General features: G+C 45.7%; 2 protein-coding genes across 3 annotated transcripts in view; one reads left to right on the top strand and one right to left on the bottom strand.

Moving 5' to 3' along the window:
- Nucleotides 1-19,989, top strand: part of FAM219A (family with sequence similarity 219 member A) — a 267,457-nt gene that overhangs the window by 62,421 nt on the left and 185,047 nt on the right. The window lies entirely within an intron of this gene.
- DNAI1 (dynein axonemal intermediate chain 1) overlaps nt 1-19,989 on the bottom strand; it is a gene marked incomplete at its 5' end in the record, with an annotated part of 130,170 nt that overhangs the window by 33,909 nt on the left and 76,272 nt on the right. Inside the window, 4 exons of the mRNA XM_082782808.1 lie at nt 6,513-6,612; nt 7,463-7,611; nt 13,960-14,039; nt 16,529-16,616. Of these exons, the coding sequence (XP_082638934.1) occupies nt 6,513-6,612; nt 7,463-7,611; nt 13,960-14,039; nt 16,529-16,616 (417 nt within the window). The remainder of the gene's footprint in view (nt 1-6,512; nt 6,613-7,462; nt 7,612-13,959; nt 14,040-16,528; nt 16,617-19,989) is intronic.

Raw genomic sequence — 19,989 nt, 5'->3', positions numbered from 1 at the left:
TTCATACAAGCAGAAAAGGGCAAAGTTGATTCCTGTGTAGCTGAACGAAATAGTCAGTCTCAGCAGGTGGGTTTTGTTAAAATGTTATATTTCATAAGCTGACAGAGTAATAGCTCTAGTAATGAAAACTTGGCCTGGGAGCATCTGCGTAAGAAACATTCCATGCAAAGCCACTGATAAAGGTTTAAATTCATCAGTTTGACTTTTCGCTGAAACCAACTACTGTGCTCACAAAAATCACCTCACCTGCCACTCAGTTGCTATGGGACACAAGGCAGTGAGCAGCAGCGTCCTGAGGTGGCTGATGCACCTTCAGGTTTGGAGCCCACCAGAACACCCTACGAAAGCCTGGGAGCTGTGGCAGGACAGAGGTGAGGACCCAGACCCTGCACAGACACACAACGGTCTTCTGGACTAAGAGAAGCTGCTGTGGGAGAGAAATCCCAGGGCACAGAGAGCCTGGTGGCTACGGGAAGAGAAGGGAGGGCAGTCTGGCTGGCTTGCAGTAAGTGGAAAGCAGCATTAATCTCAGGGACTCTGTCCATCTACCTCATTTAGCGTAGACATGTCGCCAGCCCTTGTTTAAAAGCAAACACGAGTCTGCCCAGCAGTCCACATTAATCTCAAAGATCCAGCAGAGAATAAGAAAGGGCCTTTTAGGGTTTGTGGTGGAAGAAAATGAGCGGTTTTACTCAAAAACAACCACTTTGCTGTGAATGCAATTTAGAAGCCATTTTAAGGAAGTGCCTGCCCACTTCAGTTTGCTCTAAGGTCCTTCTGTGTGATGGCAAAGGGACCTATACTCATTTAGTGTTTCCGCACACCAGGAATTGTGCAGCCCTGCCAGGACAGCAGCAGTCCCCAGAGCACGGGTGGACCCACGGACTCCTGCAGAAGGACAGGAGGAAAGACTTGGATGTGGCAGGGACATCTGCAGCCATCAGGAACTCACCGTCCTGACCCTCCTGGGCAGAAGTAGAGAGCGATGCCGAGAGGTCTGCCAGCATTCGTGTTTCGTGCCCCACAAGGAGAGGCAGGATTAGGTCCAAAATACCCTCTGAAATATTTGCAAATCTGAAAGGTTTAGCAAGCCTCTTATCTGCAAAGTCACTCAAGCTTTTAAAGACAGAGATTGGCTTCCAGTCAATGTTAAATGGGCGGCAAGTCTCTGGGAATTGCTCTGTAAAGGCACGCACGTGACAGTGCTAAACTGGTGTTTCTCTCCTAGCTGGGAAAAGAACGGGTATCAAGATGACAGACAGTTTTTCAGCATCTTATCCGGTAACATGCAACAGAAACATGGTCTTCAAGACTCCTCATACAAAACAGTTGTCCAGTAAAATGTGCTTATATAAGCAGGAAAGGGCACGCCGGCTTCCTAAGCAGCACAACGCCTTAGCTAGTATCCTGAAGGTCACCTCAAGTATTTCATATCTCGAAAGGTCAACAGCTTCAGTAATGGGGGAAGAGTCCTGGAGCCCTGGAGCATATGTCTGCCCTGCTTTCTCTGTACTGTGTGCACTCAGATGGCTTTTATCTAGAAGCTATCAATATTTACTAAGGGCAGCTATAACATCACCCTGCTCTTGCTGCATTAGTCATGAAGGACACAAACCACAAAAACATAATGGCAAATGGTCTTGTACTTAATGCACGCTCCTGAGTCACCTGCTGTAAAGCTCCTGGGATCCTCCTTCTCACACAAGGACATTTCATAGTGTCACAGAGTTACGAGACAATTCAGGTTGGAAGAGACCCCCAGAAGTCTCTAAGTCCAAATTCCTGCCCAAAGCAGGGGAAGCTCTGAGGTCAGGCGTGGCTGCTCAGGGCTCCACCTAGTCTGGTCTTGAAGACCACCGTGGAGAGGTGGTACAACCTCTCTGAGTAAGATGTTGCACTACTTGATTGACTTCATGATGAAAAAGTTTTTTCCTTCCGTCCAGTCTGAAGGTTTCTTGTTTCAATTCATTTCAGCTGTTGTCACAGAATCACAGAGTTGTACAACAGTTTGGGTTGGAAGGGACCTTAAAGACAATCTAATTCCACCCCCTGCCATGGGCAGGGATGCCTCCCCCCAGCCCAGGCTGCCCAAAGCCCCATCCAGCTTGGCCTTGAGCACTGCCAGGGATGGGGCAGCCACAGCTCCTCTGGGCAGCCTGGGACAGGGCCTCACCACCCTCACAGTGAAGAATTTCTTCCTAGTATTCAACCTCAGGATGTGTCTCATTGTCCTTTCATGCATTGCTGTGAAGAGCCTGGCTCTAACTTCTTGATGACCTCCTTGTAGGCATTTTCAGGCTGCTGTTAGGTCCCTGCAAGGCCATTTGTTTTCCAGACCCACCAAGCCCATCTGGACAGTGCCATTACAGTCACTGCATGGGGCAGCTGTGGCCTCCAGCTCAGGACCCAGACATCTGGGAACACTTGTGACAGGGGTGTCTGGCTTATTTAACAGGCATAAAAATTCGTGTGTGAATTCAGCATAAGAAAACATCCACATGCCCAGAGTGAGCCAGACTTGAACATTTGTAGCATCGCCCGTGTACAGCACAATCTTCCAACACCACGTCCTTTCTGAAGGAAAGTAAGCAAAAGAACCTTCAGAAAGAAATTTCAGGTTCGAGCTGATTCGAGCTTTTATGTTTCAATATTTATTTCTGCTTCAAGTGGAAGTTTGAGATAGGCTCACAGCAAGCTCCCAAAGGTGAATCCTGCTGAATGCTGCAGGGATTGAATTGCTCCCCTACCCATTTCCCTGCCCTCTGTTCTTACAATAAACTGATCAATGTCCCCTGATTTTCTGCACCCTAAATGTAGGAGTTTGGCATCCAAATCCACCTCCACAGTCTTTTTTTTTTATTTCCAAAGCAGGTCTCTCATTCCAGCTAGCCTTTTTCATTGTGTTAGGTTTCTACCACTTACAGTCTAAAGCCATGGAAATGAGGTGTTATCTAACCTCATTTATTTCAGTGCTAATCACATCAGTATCTGCACCCAGGTCCCTGCAGGAAACAGCCTGGAGGGACCACAGAGCTGCTGCCAGCCAACTGAGCTGCAGGACTCATGTTTAGAAATAACAGATTTCTCCACCTGTCTGCTTTAGGAAACACTACGGAGTCTTCAAGGAACATAAGTGTCATTTGAAATGCAATCACAGAGCAAAACTGCAGCAGACTTAGCAAACTGATTAAAACCAATGCCAAACGCTCACTAGCAACAGCTCTGAGTGCATCCAGCAGAGACCAGCTTCCGTAAAAGCAGTTGACTGTCCACTCTTTTTAAAGTCAAGCAATTTATTTAGCACCTAGCTATACAACTGGGAGCTTCTTTTCAGGCAGCGTTGGCACAGACATGCACGTCTCAGGGATCATTTTATTTTATTTCAATTTTCATTGTAAGTCATTTATGCTCGTTCTGAAATAAAATGGCCATCAGGCAGAGCAGGACACTAAGGAAATTACCCAGAACATGATGAAGAGGAACAGGAGCATTTAGTATCCACTGCATTGGCTGCAGAACGTGCACACTTGGGTTATCTATAAAGAGGTGGTGCTGTCTGAAAGAAATGCCCATCTGCCAGCTCACAGGTTTCATCATAATGCTCCTGATACTTAGAGCTTTTCTTAAATCCCCACCTCCTGGAGGCATGAAGACTGAGAGATTCTTAGACTGATTTCCAAGTCAGTCTTATCAACTAGGGGGACAAAACATACATAAATTTTGGACACAACAGCTTCGGTAAGGAAAGACATTTTTCAAAATATTCCAGGTATCCCTTTAAGACCACAATAAGGGCCTGATTTTAAAACCACCTCCAGGCAACCTTCAAGTTTTGCAGGCATAATTACGTGTGGATGCAAAGCTCAAGGCTGTTTCTGAACAGGAGGCCTTTAATGTTTTATTTTCTGGCTGCATGTCCTGTAGTTTTCTGTATCCTGTTAATGTAGATTTTTTTTTTCCCGGCATTAATGGAGCCTGTCCTTTGCGAGGTGCTGACTTATTCCCAAGAAGTGAATTCTGCTACGAAGTGGTATATCTCCAGGAACGAAAAGGCCGTAAACAACTATTTATTCCACTTCCACTGCAAATCTAAAAGGTTCTTTTTAAAATAGAAACTAAACCGTGTCTCAGAGTTACCCTGCTGCAATCAACGTGGTTAGTGGGTAGCACAGGGGACCAGCATTGCTATCAGCATCAGTCCTGGCCAGTGTACTGCAGTGGGAAGGCAGCTCTTGCCTTGATCTTTCCTGCTAGACAGCACAATGCAGGGCTGTTCCTGACTGATGGTCACTCTTGAGAGTCTGGGATTACAGACATAAAGCAGACTTAGATCCTACTCAAGGTGTGTATCTTGGTTGTGGTGCTGCCAAATGAGCTTCTCTTCTGTCTAATCCGTAGCCCCAAAAGAACTCCAGGCCTCTGGATGACGCAGCTAAGGTGACTCTGCAGCAACACAACTAGTCATGACAGCCGTGGCTAAGATGAGGGTTGGGATGGAAAGACCTCATTGCATAAATTCTTGTCAAGTCCATAGGAGCTTTTCTATGATGGGTAAAGCTCTGACAAAGAACCCAGCCCATGTGAGTGGCAAGGAGCCTCCCTGGAGATGAGCTACTGCAGCAGAAACTTGAACACATGAATAAGAAATCCAAGTACGCCCCATGTTAAACCTCTACCTGCTCGTGCTGGCCCGGATGTATCACTGCCTGCAGACATCTCTTCCTTGTCCCCACAGATAGATGCCAGGACACAAATGGACTACACAGAGCTAACCCAGCACTCCAGCACAGTTGTGAACTTCAGCCAGGTTTGGGGGCTCACACAACAGCTCACGTGGGGAACAAGTTGGAGCATGTGTCACACAACGCTTTAGGCCCTTCATTTGGTATATGGGAGAAGGGGGATGGACAGATTCACGAATAAAAGGCCCAATCTCAATCCTGCCTGCAGAGGGAAAAGCATCACCATTGCTTTATTTAGGCTGCAGCATCCTCAAGTTCCCAGGGAGGACAGATGCACCAGTAAAGATATTTCCATTGCATAGCTTGAGAAAGACAAATTCACAGCCTGAGCCACTGAATCTGTGAAACGAATTTTTTGCTACAACATAAAGGTTAAACTGCAATAAAGTTGCTAAGGCATCAATTCAGTGATACAGATATATAAAGGCCATCTTTTTGCTAGAGTAATTTGGCCAAACTGCACAGACTTTCCAATTTACACCAGCAAAACACGTAGCCCATGGTGACAGAGCAATGTGGTCTTACAGTACAAAACCACTGTTGACAGATAGCTACGTGTCCTGGCTACTTGCCAGGCCCGAATTAACCATCTGAGCTACTAGGATGGATGGCTAGGGGCAAAAATATAACTGCCATCATCTCAACATTAGGATTGTTCTAAGTACTTCATTACCAAGTCATTACTCTTGGAGACAGCCTGATACAAAGGGAAAATGCTGATTTCATTTTATTTAATGGGAACAAAGTTCTATTGGCTGACCCTGGGCATATTACTGTAATTGATTTTTTAGTATCAATATAAGAATATATTCACTTAATTCTATTGCTTCCCATTACCTTAGAGGCTTGGAACCAATGCCCAGGTGTCAGCTCATGCTGGGGGTGCCCTCCTCTGGAGAATCATCTCTCCATCCCCAAGGATGCACTCGTTAATGAGCTGTTTTTACATAGAGGGAGTTAAAGTGTTTTTCTCTCAGCATGAACTAAGAGCTGCACACCTGCTTTGATGTGGTTGGCATGAGTAATTTGGGACTTGTGTGTGTTTGCAACACTCACCTCAATGAGGGGGAGTAGTGTCAATAGTATCAAGAAAGCAATGCATACCCAGGGATATCCACACCAAGGGCAGGAAAGCATAGGAAAAAGCAGCCTGTGTCCCTGCCCCCTGTCCTGTTTTCCCTTCTGTCCTCTAGGTACCTCCATCGCTGGAGTATGAGGAGAAAACCAGGACTGCAGGGAGGCTTGGCTAGCTAATGCCAGAGGTTGTGTTTGGCCCCCAAGAAGGACCCACACCTAGGGCAGAATGCCCACATGCAGCCGCAAAGGGCTTGTCGAGGCTGCATCTGCTAAAAGTTCCCCAGTTTGTGATTTAACATCAGCAATTGCATGGCAGGGATGCAGCTGAGAGATTTTTGGCCTTGTTGCTTTTACAAGTGTGGTAGGCCTATGGGGAGGAGGAATAAGAGATACAGCTGCCCAAGTTTTCTCAACTCTGTTGGACTCCTGCGTCCTCTGAAATCAGGTTGGCCAAAAGAGGAATTGATAGCTCAGGGGCCTCAAGCTACTGAAGTGACCCTGCCCTCCCAAGCAGCCCAGGCAAACCTCAGACAAGTTGGCCCCAGTCACTGGGCTGGATTCCAGCTGGTGGCCAATCCTCAGCTCCCCGATGTGCTTGCCCAGGGTTGGGATGACCTGTCCCCTTGCTCAGCCCCGATCTCCCCTGACTTTCTCCCAGCTCAAATCAGAGCAGTTTTGCTCCCAGCCTCTCACCTTGCCATCAGTGGTGACTGCAGCAAAGACCGTGGAGGAGTAAGGGGACCAGGCAACGTCCCCTACGGCAGAATGCAGGTCATAAATAAACATCGGAGTCCTGCAAAGAGAGACCCGGACTCAATTAAACAGATGCCACTCTGGTAGTGAAACACTGAGCTATAAACATGCTGCAGCCTATATACAAGGCTAGCTGCAAAAGTGGGAGATGGAGTATTTCCCTATGCCAGATACCAGCCAGGGTCTGAGCCAAAGGCAAAGCAGAGCTGAGCATCAACCTAAATGGGCCTGGATTGGTCCCACTGTGCTGAGAAGACAAGTAGGATGTTTCTTTCTTTCTGAAAGCATTTTGAAAGCTTCCATTGCTTACAGTGAGATGTAGTCTCTTTGCTTAACAATCACAGAGGAAAAAGTGATTTTCCCTCTCTGGACTTCTGACAACACCATTGAATATTAGAGCAGTATTGGCAACACGAAATATTTGACTCTGACTGATGTACAACAAAATCAATTTATGATTGAAAGCAAACATTTCTCAACCACTAACCCTGAACTTCATTATGTATTTTTAAATGTTGCCATTTTCTGGGGCCTCTCTGGTTCTTCGGAGGCGTCTGGCCCCTCAGGCCATATTCCAGCCCCTAACATTTCTCTAGATCATTGCTCCAGAAAAATAACCCTGCCACAGCAGGTTGTTGTCTGAAGACAGACAGGCCAGTCAGGCTCTGCTGGGCTGCACTGCTTGGCAAATTTCGGAGCAGCCGGTGCTAAACCTTATACATTATACTTCAGGAGCACAATCTGATTCCTCAGCCGCAGAGAACAGAGAGAAGAGAGCAATATCAACACCTAGGAGGGAAACTGAGACTGGAGTGTGAGCAGAACCAATATGTGCAGCTGGATTGTTAGGCTACACCTCACCAGCCACGCCAGGACCCAGCAGGACCTACTTGATGGTGTGATCCCAGATCTTGACGGTCCAGTCAGAGCTGCATGAAATGAAGACTTTCAAGTGGTAGGGATTCCAGCTGACTGAATCCACGGCCATGTGATGGGCTTCAAAGACATCCAGAAACTGGCTCGAATAGCATTTTGAACACTGCAATGGAAAGAACTAGTCAGTTATCACAGCTAGACTTTCTTACAGAGTTTGTATTCCTGGAGAAAGATGCGCGCAAATACTTTTATGGCCTCCCAGTCTCTGCTGGGCTGGCTGGGAAGAGGCAGCTGGTACCCAGAGGTGCTATAGACACTAAATCATTTAGCACATGCTGTTTCACCCCACTTGCAGGCAATATTGAGCTCCTCTCTGCCAAACACAGAGATGAAAATTGGTTGGATTTACAGCTGGAGCCAGGCTGCAGAGCCCACTCTCCACTGGAGGAGCTCCATCGCCTCTTGCCAGCCCGAGCTCCTGCTGTGCCTCTGTAACAGGCTCTCAGAAAGGCAGGGTTAAACAACTCTCATGTTGCAGAGAGCACACAGCACAGTACATTCGGTCTGTTGCAACTGTAATTCAAACCTTTAATAATAATGCTCTCGGTACAAGAATGACCTTCCAGACCCTTTGGCTCCAGGGGGGATTTTGGGAACACGCCCAAATTCCCTTCCCTGCCGTCACCCCATGACATCCTATGCTAGCAGCCTGCACTGCACACCTCTGCCCTGGGGATCTTCCTCTTGTGCCACTCGTCACTTCCCAGAGGGGTGTGAGAACCGTGGGAGGGTGGCCAGCACTAAGCCATGTCCCCAGTGGGCAGGTGGGCTACCCCATACCCCAGCTGGTGTGTGAGTTCATGAAAGGGAGGAGAAATTGCGGTCTGCTTGTCTGCAGGATACGGGGCTCAACCCACATCCTGTCAGTTCTGTGTTCTCAGAAAAATTAGGTTATCCTCCCCAGCCTTCCTCCCACAGAGGGAACTGGGGGCTTCCTTCATTAGCCACAAGGATCCTCAACTCATGAATGAAGTCCTCTTGGTTGTTTTCTCACATGCAAGCTGTACCTACACAGCAAGTTTAGGGTGGATTCAGGATTTTCCATCTGTCTGCCTTGGTGCCGTCACTAGAAGGACTTTTCAGCACCTTTCCCTGCTCCCTCGTGAATGCAGCAAAACATCATCTGCCCATGCAGCAGGATTGCTGAAGTGTTACATGACTTTAATTCTTGCAAATGAAAGCTCTAACTAATCAGGAGGCTTAACTACTTATTACACATGACATTCACTGTCTGGGAACTCTGACCCCTTTTGCTCTCAATGTCCTTGTGTGCTAGGACAGGTACTGGATTAAGGGTGCTAAACTCTTCACACTGCAGCAGCTCTAGCATTCCCGGAGGGGGACTGTGGTAGGAAACAGAATCAAGAATGTGCCTCATGTCCCGCTGAGATTTACTGACAGTGTCTGTGGGTTGCTAATAGTTTGCTGCATACCCTGTCTCTGAGCCACTATGCCTGCGTGTAATTACGGTAGTGAAATCTCCTTTAATGGCATGTTCCATAACTTTACTTCATAATTCTTAATGTTCAGCCACCAGGAAAATTGGTACTTGGCTTGTTTTGAAAGTCACTTTGCTGGGAACAGACAGAATGGGTCACGAGTAATTCATCACAAGAGAGAGGCTGCTTTATTCGGCTGTCTTTCCAAGTAGGTGGATTGAAGGTCCCTAATACCTGATGACTTTGATCAGTAAGATCTTAACGAGATCTATCTGCATCCAACAGATCTGTAATGCTCAGAGGTCTGCTTTCAGAGCCCTGTTGGGGCTGAGCCTGTGCTAAGGGCAGCTCTCTGGTCACTAGTAGAGGAGGCCTGTGACACTCGGGTGTGCTGACCCACCTTGCAGCCTGCAGGTCTGGCTCAGAGCTGAGGTCCAAGCCTTGGCAGGAAAGGGACCCACAGTTTTCCCATGAACTCAGCAGCAAAAGGGGCCCTGTAGGGCCTGGATGGTGTTCCTTCTGAGAAACAGACCCTGTGTGCCTGTCTGAACCCTCAGCCATATGCTGTGCTCTGGCACTGCCTGCCAGTCCCACGCCACATTCGTTCCATCCTTCAGTATTGTCCCTGCTGTGTGAGACTGGGCCGTGGTCTTCCCCAGATGTGTGTTGAAGGAAGACCACGAACTTGAGCAAAAGCTCAGAAAGAAGTACGACTTTAACAAATAAAAGAGTTTCTGAGCTACCTAGAACTGCTGGCAAAGTCCTCTGCTACTATTCACTTTAAAAAGCATACAGTTATTAGACACATGTCAGGATGAAAACAAAACTACTGGAAAATGTGATGCCTAACTTCTGACAAGACAGCTTTGAAGAGCATGAGTAGATTCAAGGAGCAGGCATTTGTGCAGCCTGTCTGATCTTCTGCAGCACTGCTCAAATATGCTGAAAGTGTTTTTCTCCTATTTAAATGGTGGTAGGTGTGTGTGAATAGTAAATGGTGTTTTTATGATGGAACAGGAAAGCAAGAATGTGTCTGTGGCAATACATGAAACCAGTAACGAGATGACTGGTGACAGGGTTACAAAACAAATGGGAGGAATACTGAGAGGAAAGGACAACTCCAAGGACGCACAACTTATTCGTAATATTCATTATTAGAACTTCAATTTATCCTAAATGTTAGTCTAACATAAAACTCATTTGCATTGATGGTGAACAGATGTTATTAGTGTTCTTATACCATAGAGGGTTTCTTTAATTCCCTATCAGAAATACTAAGAGTCAAAGTAATATGCAGATCTAAAAAAAAATAATCTCTTTCAAAGGAATTTTGAGTCTGGCAGCAGAAAGAGCACTGCCCAACACCAGCACTGCCAGGCACACCAGGACACCCAGCTGTTCCTCAGAAACTGCCAACTCAAATGTGTCCCATGGTGTCGTGGACTGCTGTTACAGCCACATCTGAAGCTGTTGGACTTTTGCTCAGTGTCCTCTTGTACAGATTTGTAAGAGAAGTGCTCAGATTTGTAGAAAGGCTTCCAAGTGGGAACGGGTGAATGTGAATGCACTAGGAGAAACAGCAGAAGAGGGTAAAACAAAGAACCTATGTTAACTAATGGCAAATGCAGCCAATCAAATGATAAGATAGCCAGACAGAACAAACTGAAGCCACAAAGATAGAGTGGCAAGAAGATGAGGAACAAAACTCAAGCTTTAAAATATCCAGACAAGGAAAACAACTTTGCCTAAGATGGGGCAAGACAAGATACCGAGGAAAAAGCTCTCTCCATTCCTGAAGGGTAAGTGGAAGTCGGAGCATGTCCAGAAACCAGTTTGTCATCATCAATTAAGGAAAACCCAAGAGATGTGATAACAACTCAGCAGGCAGTGTCCTTTGTCCTCTGTAGATCTGCAAGAAATCCTGGCCTGACCACACAGGTACAAATGTCCTGGTGCTTGGTATGAGAGAATAAGTGAAATCAGTTTTGTTGAAAATAAGAATAATCTTTTATTTCTATATAGTCTTGCACTGAATTTTATGATATTAATTTGTTACACTCTCAAGCAAACTGCCTAAGACTGAAAAAAACCTCTCTCACATGAAAATGCACAAATCTTACCGCATTTTTTTTTGTTGTGCAGCTCTGCTGACTAAGAAGAAGTTTTGACCAAAGACCTGAAGTCACAATAAAGTTTTAATGTGAATCTCAGAGGCCAACCTTTTTTGTACCAAAGCTGAACAATTCCTAAACAGCAGATAAGATATGCAAAGAGGCAGTTTTGCATTACAGAACCACATTAATGCAGAAACAGTTTGTTCTCTATGTAAAAAGGGCAATAGATAGGTCTTTGTATAATTAAAATAATGATTTCTTGGCTTCAGAAACACTATTAACTAAGCCATTTAAAAAAAAAAAATTCACTGTAATCATTCTGCAGCTAAAGAATTAACATATTATAATGCTATTTGTGGGCATGCCTGGTCTTTGAAAAAATGCCTCTCTGAAATCCATTTTTCAATTTATTTAATAAATAATCTAAAATTCAGCCCATGTGGAGAGCAGTCCATGTGTGGTCCCTGACTCATACAGCACGTAAGAAGTCTGTCCTTCTCACTCGACGTGCCGTGACATGGGAGTGCAGCACCGAGACCCAGGCAGCTCACTGCCACCCGGCGCAGCCGCTGAACCCAAAAGCTGCCCGAATGGCTGCAGGACTGTCAGTGCCCTCAGCATCCAAGTGGGGCAAGGCTCTAATCCATGGTTAGTTCCAGTAACGGATTCAAATGTGTGGTTTTCAATAAAAATTGGGATGAAGGTGTGTAGTAGTCCTTAAGAAATGTCTGGAACAGCAGCAACTTGTTGAACCCAAAGCTTCTGAAACTGCTTGCAGCAAACTCCTGGGGGACATTGAGGGTCCAAGCATTTTTGCCCTGTTTTTTGTGGGTACCGTGGAGGCCAGCTTGTCTAGGCACTGAAGATTTCTCATGCCTGTGTTACTCCATACAGTCTGATGGATTATTGCCTCTGCATTCCTATGGGAACACCTGAATTTGACAGGGCTGTGTTGCACACCAATGCAAGAGTGGTCCATGTTTCTCTAAAGCCCAGCAGTGCCACAAAAATGCTTTGTTGTTACCAGCAACCCTGAAATTGGCCTTCATACCAATAAAAGAAACAATCCTGTACAACAGTCTCTCTCTGCATTTGTTCACCCAAGAAGTGGTTAAAATGCCTGTGGGGCTTCGTGCTTGGATCACTCTTTGTGTTAAAACCCATCCTAGCTCCAGTTTCACTGAATATCATCCACAGCTACAGTTCCATCAATGCAAATACTCCCAAATTCTGTTCCTATTCAGTCATCGTGCAGGAAGGATTTCCTTTGCTGTGTAACTCAGGCGGGACACCAGTCTGAACATTTCTCTTGTAGGGTAACTGACAGTCCCACCTAACACCAACATCCACTGTTGTACTCGCTGACATCCATCGCTCCCCTAAGCACAGAGGAAGTTAAATCGTGGTTCAGACATGTGGTTCCTTACTGCATTTTGATCAGGACTAGACACAGCAGTACTCAAACAACTTAGAGTACAATACCCAAGGTACCAACTACTGCAGTTGATCAGACAAGTGAGAACATCTGCCCATAACTGAGCAGATGCTTTCTATCCCGAGAGCATAAACAAAAAGCCATTGCACTTACTCCACTGTCCATCACCCATCAGCCCAGCACCCCCATTTCTCCCACTTTCTTTCTGCTCCTGTCTTGCCAAATGCGACTGAGCACTACTCAGAAATCTCCCCTAGATACTGCCTGGCAGAGGGACAAATTTCAGTCAGCAACATCCCTCTGGAAGGGACACATATTGTTAAGTCTGTCTTGCTTAAGTATCTTGATTGATACTGATTTCAGAGTACTGTTCCATTTGGGTTCTTTTTCTCTGTTTTGTTTCCACTTTGCATCAGGACATGGGAAGGAGCCTGCTGCATCTTCTAGGGATGCCTGGATAACCTTGCTCTGCAGGTCAGCCTCCTGCTGATGGTCCAACCCTAACAGAAAAGGGCTGTGGCTACGATGTTAACAAAGCTGAAAAGCCAGATCACAGACGTGCTGGGCAAACAAAATTTATGTAAGTATTATAAGCAGTAAAATGCTTTATATTCAGGGTTAAATACAGCAGAGCTCAAAACTTCCTATTTTTAGCTTGTTTTCTTAAGAAAAAAACAATGTCTGTTTCCTGCTGTCTTCTTGTCTCTCCTCTCAAACAACTTTTGACCTCACTTGCAATTTCAGCCAAAGTTGGCTGCATGGGGGACTTGGTAATATTAAAGTCTTACACATTTCATGAAAAGGGACAGCTGCAGAGTGCAAACATTTGGGCAATGCCCCTCACCATGGAAAGGCAATCAAAACTCAGGCCCTGTCCTCACCATGTGGCTGGAGCTGGCCGGCTAACAAATGCCAGCAGGAGCTTAGCACCATTAGAGGAGACAGTGAGAAACTGGATATAGGAGGGTGATGAGAAAGTGGGGCTGGGGGAAGGAGCTGGGATGTAACTGTGGAAGGGAAGGGCTGCAGGACACCAGCCCATGGGAAATAAGGTTTCGTTAGCCTCACTGCTCATAGGATAACAGGTCTAAAAAGGAAAAGAGATGAGATTTTTTCTGCCATTTCCCTGTAGCCATAAGGACAGAGGATTGATGCCTTTTAACTTCTGCTCTGATCATAGTTAGTGCCTCACTTGCACAGCTGCAATCTGCAAAGCATTCTGGGATGCAGTTTGCATGAAAAACGTTTCTGCAAAATAATGTCTTAATTGGGTCTGCACAGAGAGCTCCCCGTGACCCTCTGGGGCTCTGTGCTGGTCTCTGGCTCACCACAGGGATCTGAGGGCAGGACCAGGCTCTGAAGTTGTACTTTGTTGCTGTCTGAGCAAACAGTTAAGATGATGAACCTGAAAGACAAGCAGGGGTCAGGGGATGTAAAACAAGGGACAAAGAAGCCATTCTTACCTTATAGATCTTTCCCTCTTCAGTACCAACGAGAAACAAATAGTCTATCTTTTTGTGAAAATCAAACGATGTCCCGCAGCCTGTTAACAGAAGAAAGGAGTCAGAGAGAATTGGTTCATCAGCCCAGCACACACTCCCTGTCTATACTACATGCATGTTGCCAGTGTTTCCAGAAGTGATTTATTAGCCAAAAGCTCCCCAAAGAAACTAGAACCACCCCTTCCAAAAACCCTTCCCTAGTTGTGCCTTTCTCCAGCACTCACAATTTGAAGAGACAACACAAACAAAGGGGAAGAGGAACTGGAAGAAGCATGCAGTGACTTGGAGGAAGCCTCGTGGCAGGTCAGGAGCTGAATTCAGCTCTCCAAGACGTTGTCCTTACCCTACCCACTGGGCTGGGCTGCCTCTCAGCTGGCCCAAGAGATCACTTTCTGTTGAGATTTGATGCCTGCATAACAACAGCCACAGTATGTAATTTGCTTTCTAAAGCAACAAGCACTCCGAGACTGCCACCGAGAGCCCTGGCTATACAAAACGTAACCACTCCAGGAAGAACTGACACAGACCTATAATCAGCAGCGCCTGCCAGATGGCCTCTAAAGGCAATGACACCCAAGGGAGCCTCCATCATTCTCTTTGGGGTCAGCCTCGGCCCCCACACAAATAAGAGAGTTGTTTAGAAAAACAAGACTCCTTTTTGAAAACATCTCCCAGTAGCTCCAGCTTCTGGTTCAAGCAGTCTGCTCTCATATATGGCTTCAAGGATCCTGCTAGGTGCAGAAAGCTCATCAGCACTGCACTCTGTGCTCAGTCACTGCTATTATTCCCATTCTCAACCGTGGTCCTACCAAGCCGATTATGAAGTTTAACATCTGTCTTTGATTCCAAAAGTTACTAAGGCTTCCAAGACGCCAGCTGCCCTGGACACAGCAGCATCCTCCAGTGCAACAGTGGGAGCAGTGAGTGTCAGTTAACAAATTTTTGTTTTGGCAGATTGGCTGAAAAACACGATTCACTCTGGTAAGAATTTAAAATGCCTGGTGCAAATATAAGAGTCATGAAGACCCAGCCTGCCTCCTATTATTTTCTGTTGGTTGGTTTTCACGAAAATGTAAATAGATTCCCATGCATTGAAGGGTCCAGAGAAGAAATGCCACATGATAACTCCTTTGCCCTCTTCATCCCTGGCTCAGAAGCCATTTAGCAGGCTCACTTCAGTAAAGGCGATAGCAAAGGATATGATTTGGGAACAAATCTTTCGTCAGGCACAGAAGGATTCTCTTGACTTCAAAAGCCTCAAATCAAGCAACATTGTGACCTGTATTTAAAACAGGCGTCAGTCACAACAGGATGTGATTTCTTGAGATCTTCTGGCTTCTGCTCCCATGACAGATGCAACATCATCCAAAAAAGTAAACTTGAATGGTGGTGAAAGAAAATTTCAGAAGGGTCCAGAGCAGAAGACGGGACGTCCGCTGACTGCCAGAGCAATTTCAGTCTCCTGACCAGCAGGGACAACCACAGCAATCATCAGAGGACAAATCAGAACAAGCAGACAAGGCTCAGAAGCACATAGTTACAGAGAACTTTTTGCAAAGGCAGCTGAAAACAGCATTATGTCTTAAGCGATAACAAAATGTAGATCTCAAGAGAATTGTTAAGGTCATTTCAACCCTGTAATGCTGTCTGCATTTTTTAACATTTAAATAGATTGTTAAATATTCAAGGCAAGTCTCCAAAAAATCCATTTCCCAGTAACACTAACAAATAATCCTGAAGCCTCTGGGAGTTCTGTAGTGTACTGCTGGTCTTTAGCTGGCCTCCTGGAATCTGTGTGGCAACGCAAAAACAAATTGTTCGGCAATTACTAGCCTAGGAACATCCTTAAATGCAGAGCAAGTGCCTCCTCCAAACCCAGACCATAACTTCATAGGGAAAAGCAGGATGATTAGGGGATTTCTCAAGGCTCCCCGTGTAGTTTGGGACTTCCAGAGGTGACTCACCCAATCCTGTCTCAAGCATAGGACAGCCAGGATGAGGGGATTCAGCCTAAAAGGACTGTACTGTTCCCACTTTGTATGGGGGGAGCCTAACATTCAAATAGGGAGCTCAGAATGGACGTTGTGCTTTTAGAAAGCCAAAGCCAAAGGAGGCACATCCCACTGTAGGCTGGGTGAGCTGTGCACCAGAAGAGGGCAAAGGTTGCTTTTCTTTTTGATTTGTCCAGCTCACATCAATGTCTGGTAGGAAGAATAAAACCAACTTAGGTTTGACAAATACAGGTAATGCCCACGCCTTGTTTGCACTGGGATGTCAGGGCAAAGTGAACATTTTTGGAATTAATGTTCATCTTTTTCTGCAAGCAAAGACAAGCAGCAAACCTTGACTCAATTAGTGGCCATTGCTTCCAGGCAGACTTTGCCCTACCACACGTTCAAAGCCAGGAGGAGTAACCCTTTCTCGGTCCTTTTCCATCTCAACATCCCACTCCCAATGTAATTCCTCTGAATGACTGATTAGAGGCTTTGTGTCAGTAATTAATCAGCATGGCAAGGACTTGGGCTCCTACCAAGCGTTTGCAGCTGCAGCCCCTCTGGCCCCTGCATCGTTGTTCCCTCTGCTGACAGCTTGATGACATCTGTATGAACCAGCTCATTCTGCAAGCAGAGGAGATTCCACATGAATAACAGGCTTTACAGCAACAATACAGAGACATTCAGTACTTTCAAATGGCAAATTTTATGGAGGAATTTTAAAAAGCTTTCCAAAAGTTGTTTAATGTTTCATGCCCGCAGTTGGCAACTTGCTAACATGCTGTTTTACATAAGGCCTCCAGGAAACTGGTATTCTGAAGCACTGGTACTGAGAGCCACTTGTACATCACCCAGGCACATGCAACTGACCTGGACAGCTTCAGGTTTTGAGGTCAATGTTTTAAAATGTGGGTTGACACTGTCAGCTTAAATCATTGTGTTAAGTGAAGTCACCCCGCATGGCTGAAGATGGGTATGGTGTATTATTGTGGAGCTAACTAAACCCACATTAATGGATAGTAACTTACCACCTCACCAGTCCCCTCTTCTTACCATCCCTCTGTTGTCCCCTGAGCAGCCTCAAGTCCCAGTACTTCTAGTACATCTAGCAAGCAGCTACCCCAAGGGAAAAGTGCCCCATGTTGTTGTTATCCCCAGAGCTCTAAAGAGCTCTCATCGCAGGCCACGACACTGCTTTGCTAGGTGCTGTATGAACACAGGGCAAAAAGGCCGTGTCCCAAAGAGTTTACAACTTTGGCAGGAGACAAAAGCCTGATGAAAATAGACACCATGTGGGTGAGTATGAGGGAAAAAAAGAGAGGGCAAAGATCCATTCTTAGACTAGCTTTGGGAATTAAAATACCTCTGCAGACTGGAGTTGGTTGTGAATATAAGAATACCCTGGGGCTGATAAAAAGAACAAAGAACTAAAGATTAAATTAGTGAGAAGTGTGGGCTGAGGACTGGATGTTTTCATGAATCTGCAGATTTCCCACTGGAGCACTGTGAGAACAAAACATAACTTCTTAGCTCAGTGAATCAAGCTTTAGTTGGAGCTTCTCTAAACCAAGAGCAGGACTCAGGTGGAAAAAAAGATTCTGCCAGGAAAAGTCAGTCCCAGGGAATTGTGCATTAGGGGAAGGGGGAGAAGACCTTGCAAGCATCTGTTCAGTACTGCAATTCAGAGGCAACTGTGTTTTGTAAGACATTTGTATTGTATTTTGGGGGAACACAGTCATGGAAGGCTCAAGAAAGGACAAAACCCATAAAATAATTAATTTCCTCCTCATTAATTTGCACTGCTGCCGAACCACATGCTCTTGCCTATTGATGGGAGTAACTATTCTCTAAGATCACAGCAAGAAGCAGGACAGCCTCCTGCAGCCTGTGGACTCCTACCTTCTGTTAGTGACTCTTCCTACAGCACGTGGGTTAGAACAAGCCAGGTTCGGGGGGTACAGGCAGAAGTGACATTAAGAAAGAGGTCATGTACTTTGTGTTTAACACTCTGATAAACCCAGTGTGTCTAACAGAGCCTAACTCAGCAGGCACATGCTGTGGGCAGGCACACGGGTGTGTTCAAGCAAAAAGGCAAACCACATGAGGTTCTCTCTCTAAGCTCATGCGTTTCTGCAGCCTTTCTTTGAAGATGCCTCCCAGAATCTCCACCTGGCTCAGGTCTCCTCCGTGGACAGCTCCTGTAGCCTCTCGCCTTCATACAGGATCCTACTTGTGCAGAGTTCCCTGTAGTGCTGCTTTTATTTTGTACCCAGCCTCGCAGTCTGGAAAATGCATCTGTTCCTGGGGCTGTTTATCGCCAGAGCCATTCACATATTCCTCTGGGTAAACAGACTGTTGACAGCCTGGCCTTCCAGGAATACTGAACAATAATATGTTGTTTCTGACAAACAACTGTAAAGCACTTTGAAAGCATTAGTGAATTAAGCCTCGCAGCTGCCTACTTCCCTTTAGCTGTTGTTATTAACCTCAAGTGACAAAGGAGGCCCAGAGCTGTTCAGTAATTTAGCTCTAGGTCACGTAGGAAGGGTGAGCTATGACTACAAACCTGGGAGCACTGAGGATCAGGCCGAAGGGCTGTGCCAGACTGCACCCCAACCAGCTGATTCTTGACATTGCACTGACAGCTCTCCTCGACAGGCAGCGTATGAATCTGAAGTGGGAGAGCACAGCCACCCAGCTGCCGAATTCCTGCATCCTTCCTCAGCTTCACACCTTCATGATGACCCAAAACCAAGCCAAGATGACAGCCTGAGCACAAATGAATGTTACATGAAGCTTGTCCAAAGTGATGGTGCCTGCTTCTAACAGAGACAACCACCACAGCCAGTGCAGATCGACCATCCCTAGCTAAAATCTGACAAGTCTTCTAGCCAGCTTTTGAGTGGTGCTTACCAGATGTCCATCTAGAAGTAAGAATTAATTTATTCACTTTGTGCTCCCAGCTTTGGAGGTGTCAAAGAGTTATTAGTGTTTAAAGCATCTTTACTTCTGGATAGTCCTGTCAAAATGATTAATGAAGCTCTCTTTCATTTATTCCATATTTGCACTATGGATTTGGAAAATATAAGTTCTCTGGAGTCTCTTTAATTTTATTCTAAATAAAACTCAGAGCTCACTCTCTTGTAAAGCTGCAATTCAAGCAGGCTGTTCATTCCTCCTTGCTGTGTGTATAAAACCACAGACTGAAGGGACAAGAAAAAGAAGCACCTTACAGTGTGGGAACACAATTAAGCAGAGATGAATAACAAAACTGTCTCCAAAAGCCCTCCCCAAGTTGAGTTGCTATCAGAGCCTATCTGCAGACTCCTAGGTTGTCCCAGCTGTGAAATTTCTCTGAAGTTTAAAATACAAGAGCCTTAATCCAGTGAGTGTCATCTCTTGAGTGAAGAAAGCTGAGCACACTCAGTTACCAGGGCTCAGGAGATACGTGTAACTTGCCAGGTCACCTTAACTGGATGTGTTTAGCTGTAGGTGTGCACCACCCACTTCAGCATAAATCTTTTGGGCTTTTCTATGCAGGAGATAAAGGAGCTGAGTGCTGCAACAATGTTAGCCTGTCCCTGTTCAGGGAGCTCTGAGAGCTTTTGGGAGAAGGACTTGGGATGCGCTCACTGGAGGGATTGATTTTGGGGTCTAAAGCTGCAAGAATGAATTTGGAGGAGTTTATGAGAGAACCTGATAATCAATGCCCTCTGCAAACTCTGTCTGTGCTCCTTACAAGTGGTTTCCACTCCTAAAGTGAACATGAGTCTTAAATGTATGTATAATGTTTGAGATAAAACCCTAACCATCATGGCAAGGCCTAAAATTTTCAGAACTGACAGTTTTTGAATGGCTTGGTATAAAAGGTTATAAAAAAAAAAAAAGCATCCAAAGATGTAAAGAAATTTCTTTGCTTGCTGGGAAATAATGGGACAGCTGCTTCAAACTCCCGTTTAGGGTAATTCAATTATTTCAGAATTTAAAAAAAAAAAAA

Source organism: Aythya marila (assembly GCF_965140915.1).
Source record: "Aythya marila genome assembly, chromosome: Z".
NCBI classification, from domain to species: Eukaryota; Metazoa; Chordata; class Aves; order Anseriformes; family Anatidae; genus Aythya; species Aythya marila.
The sequence above is the reverse complement of the archived record's forward strand: the minus strand, read 5'-3'. Positions and strand labels throughout refer to the sequence as shown.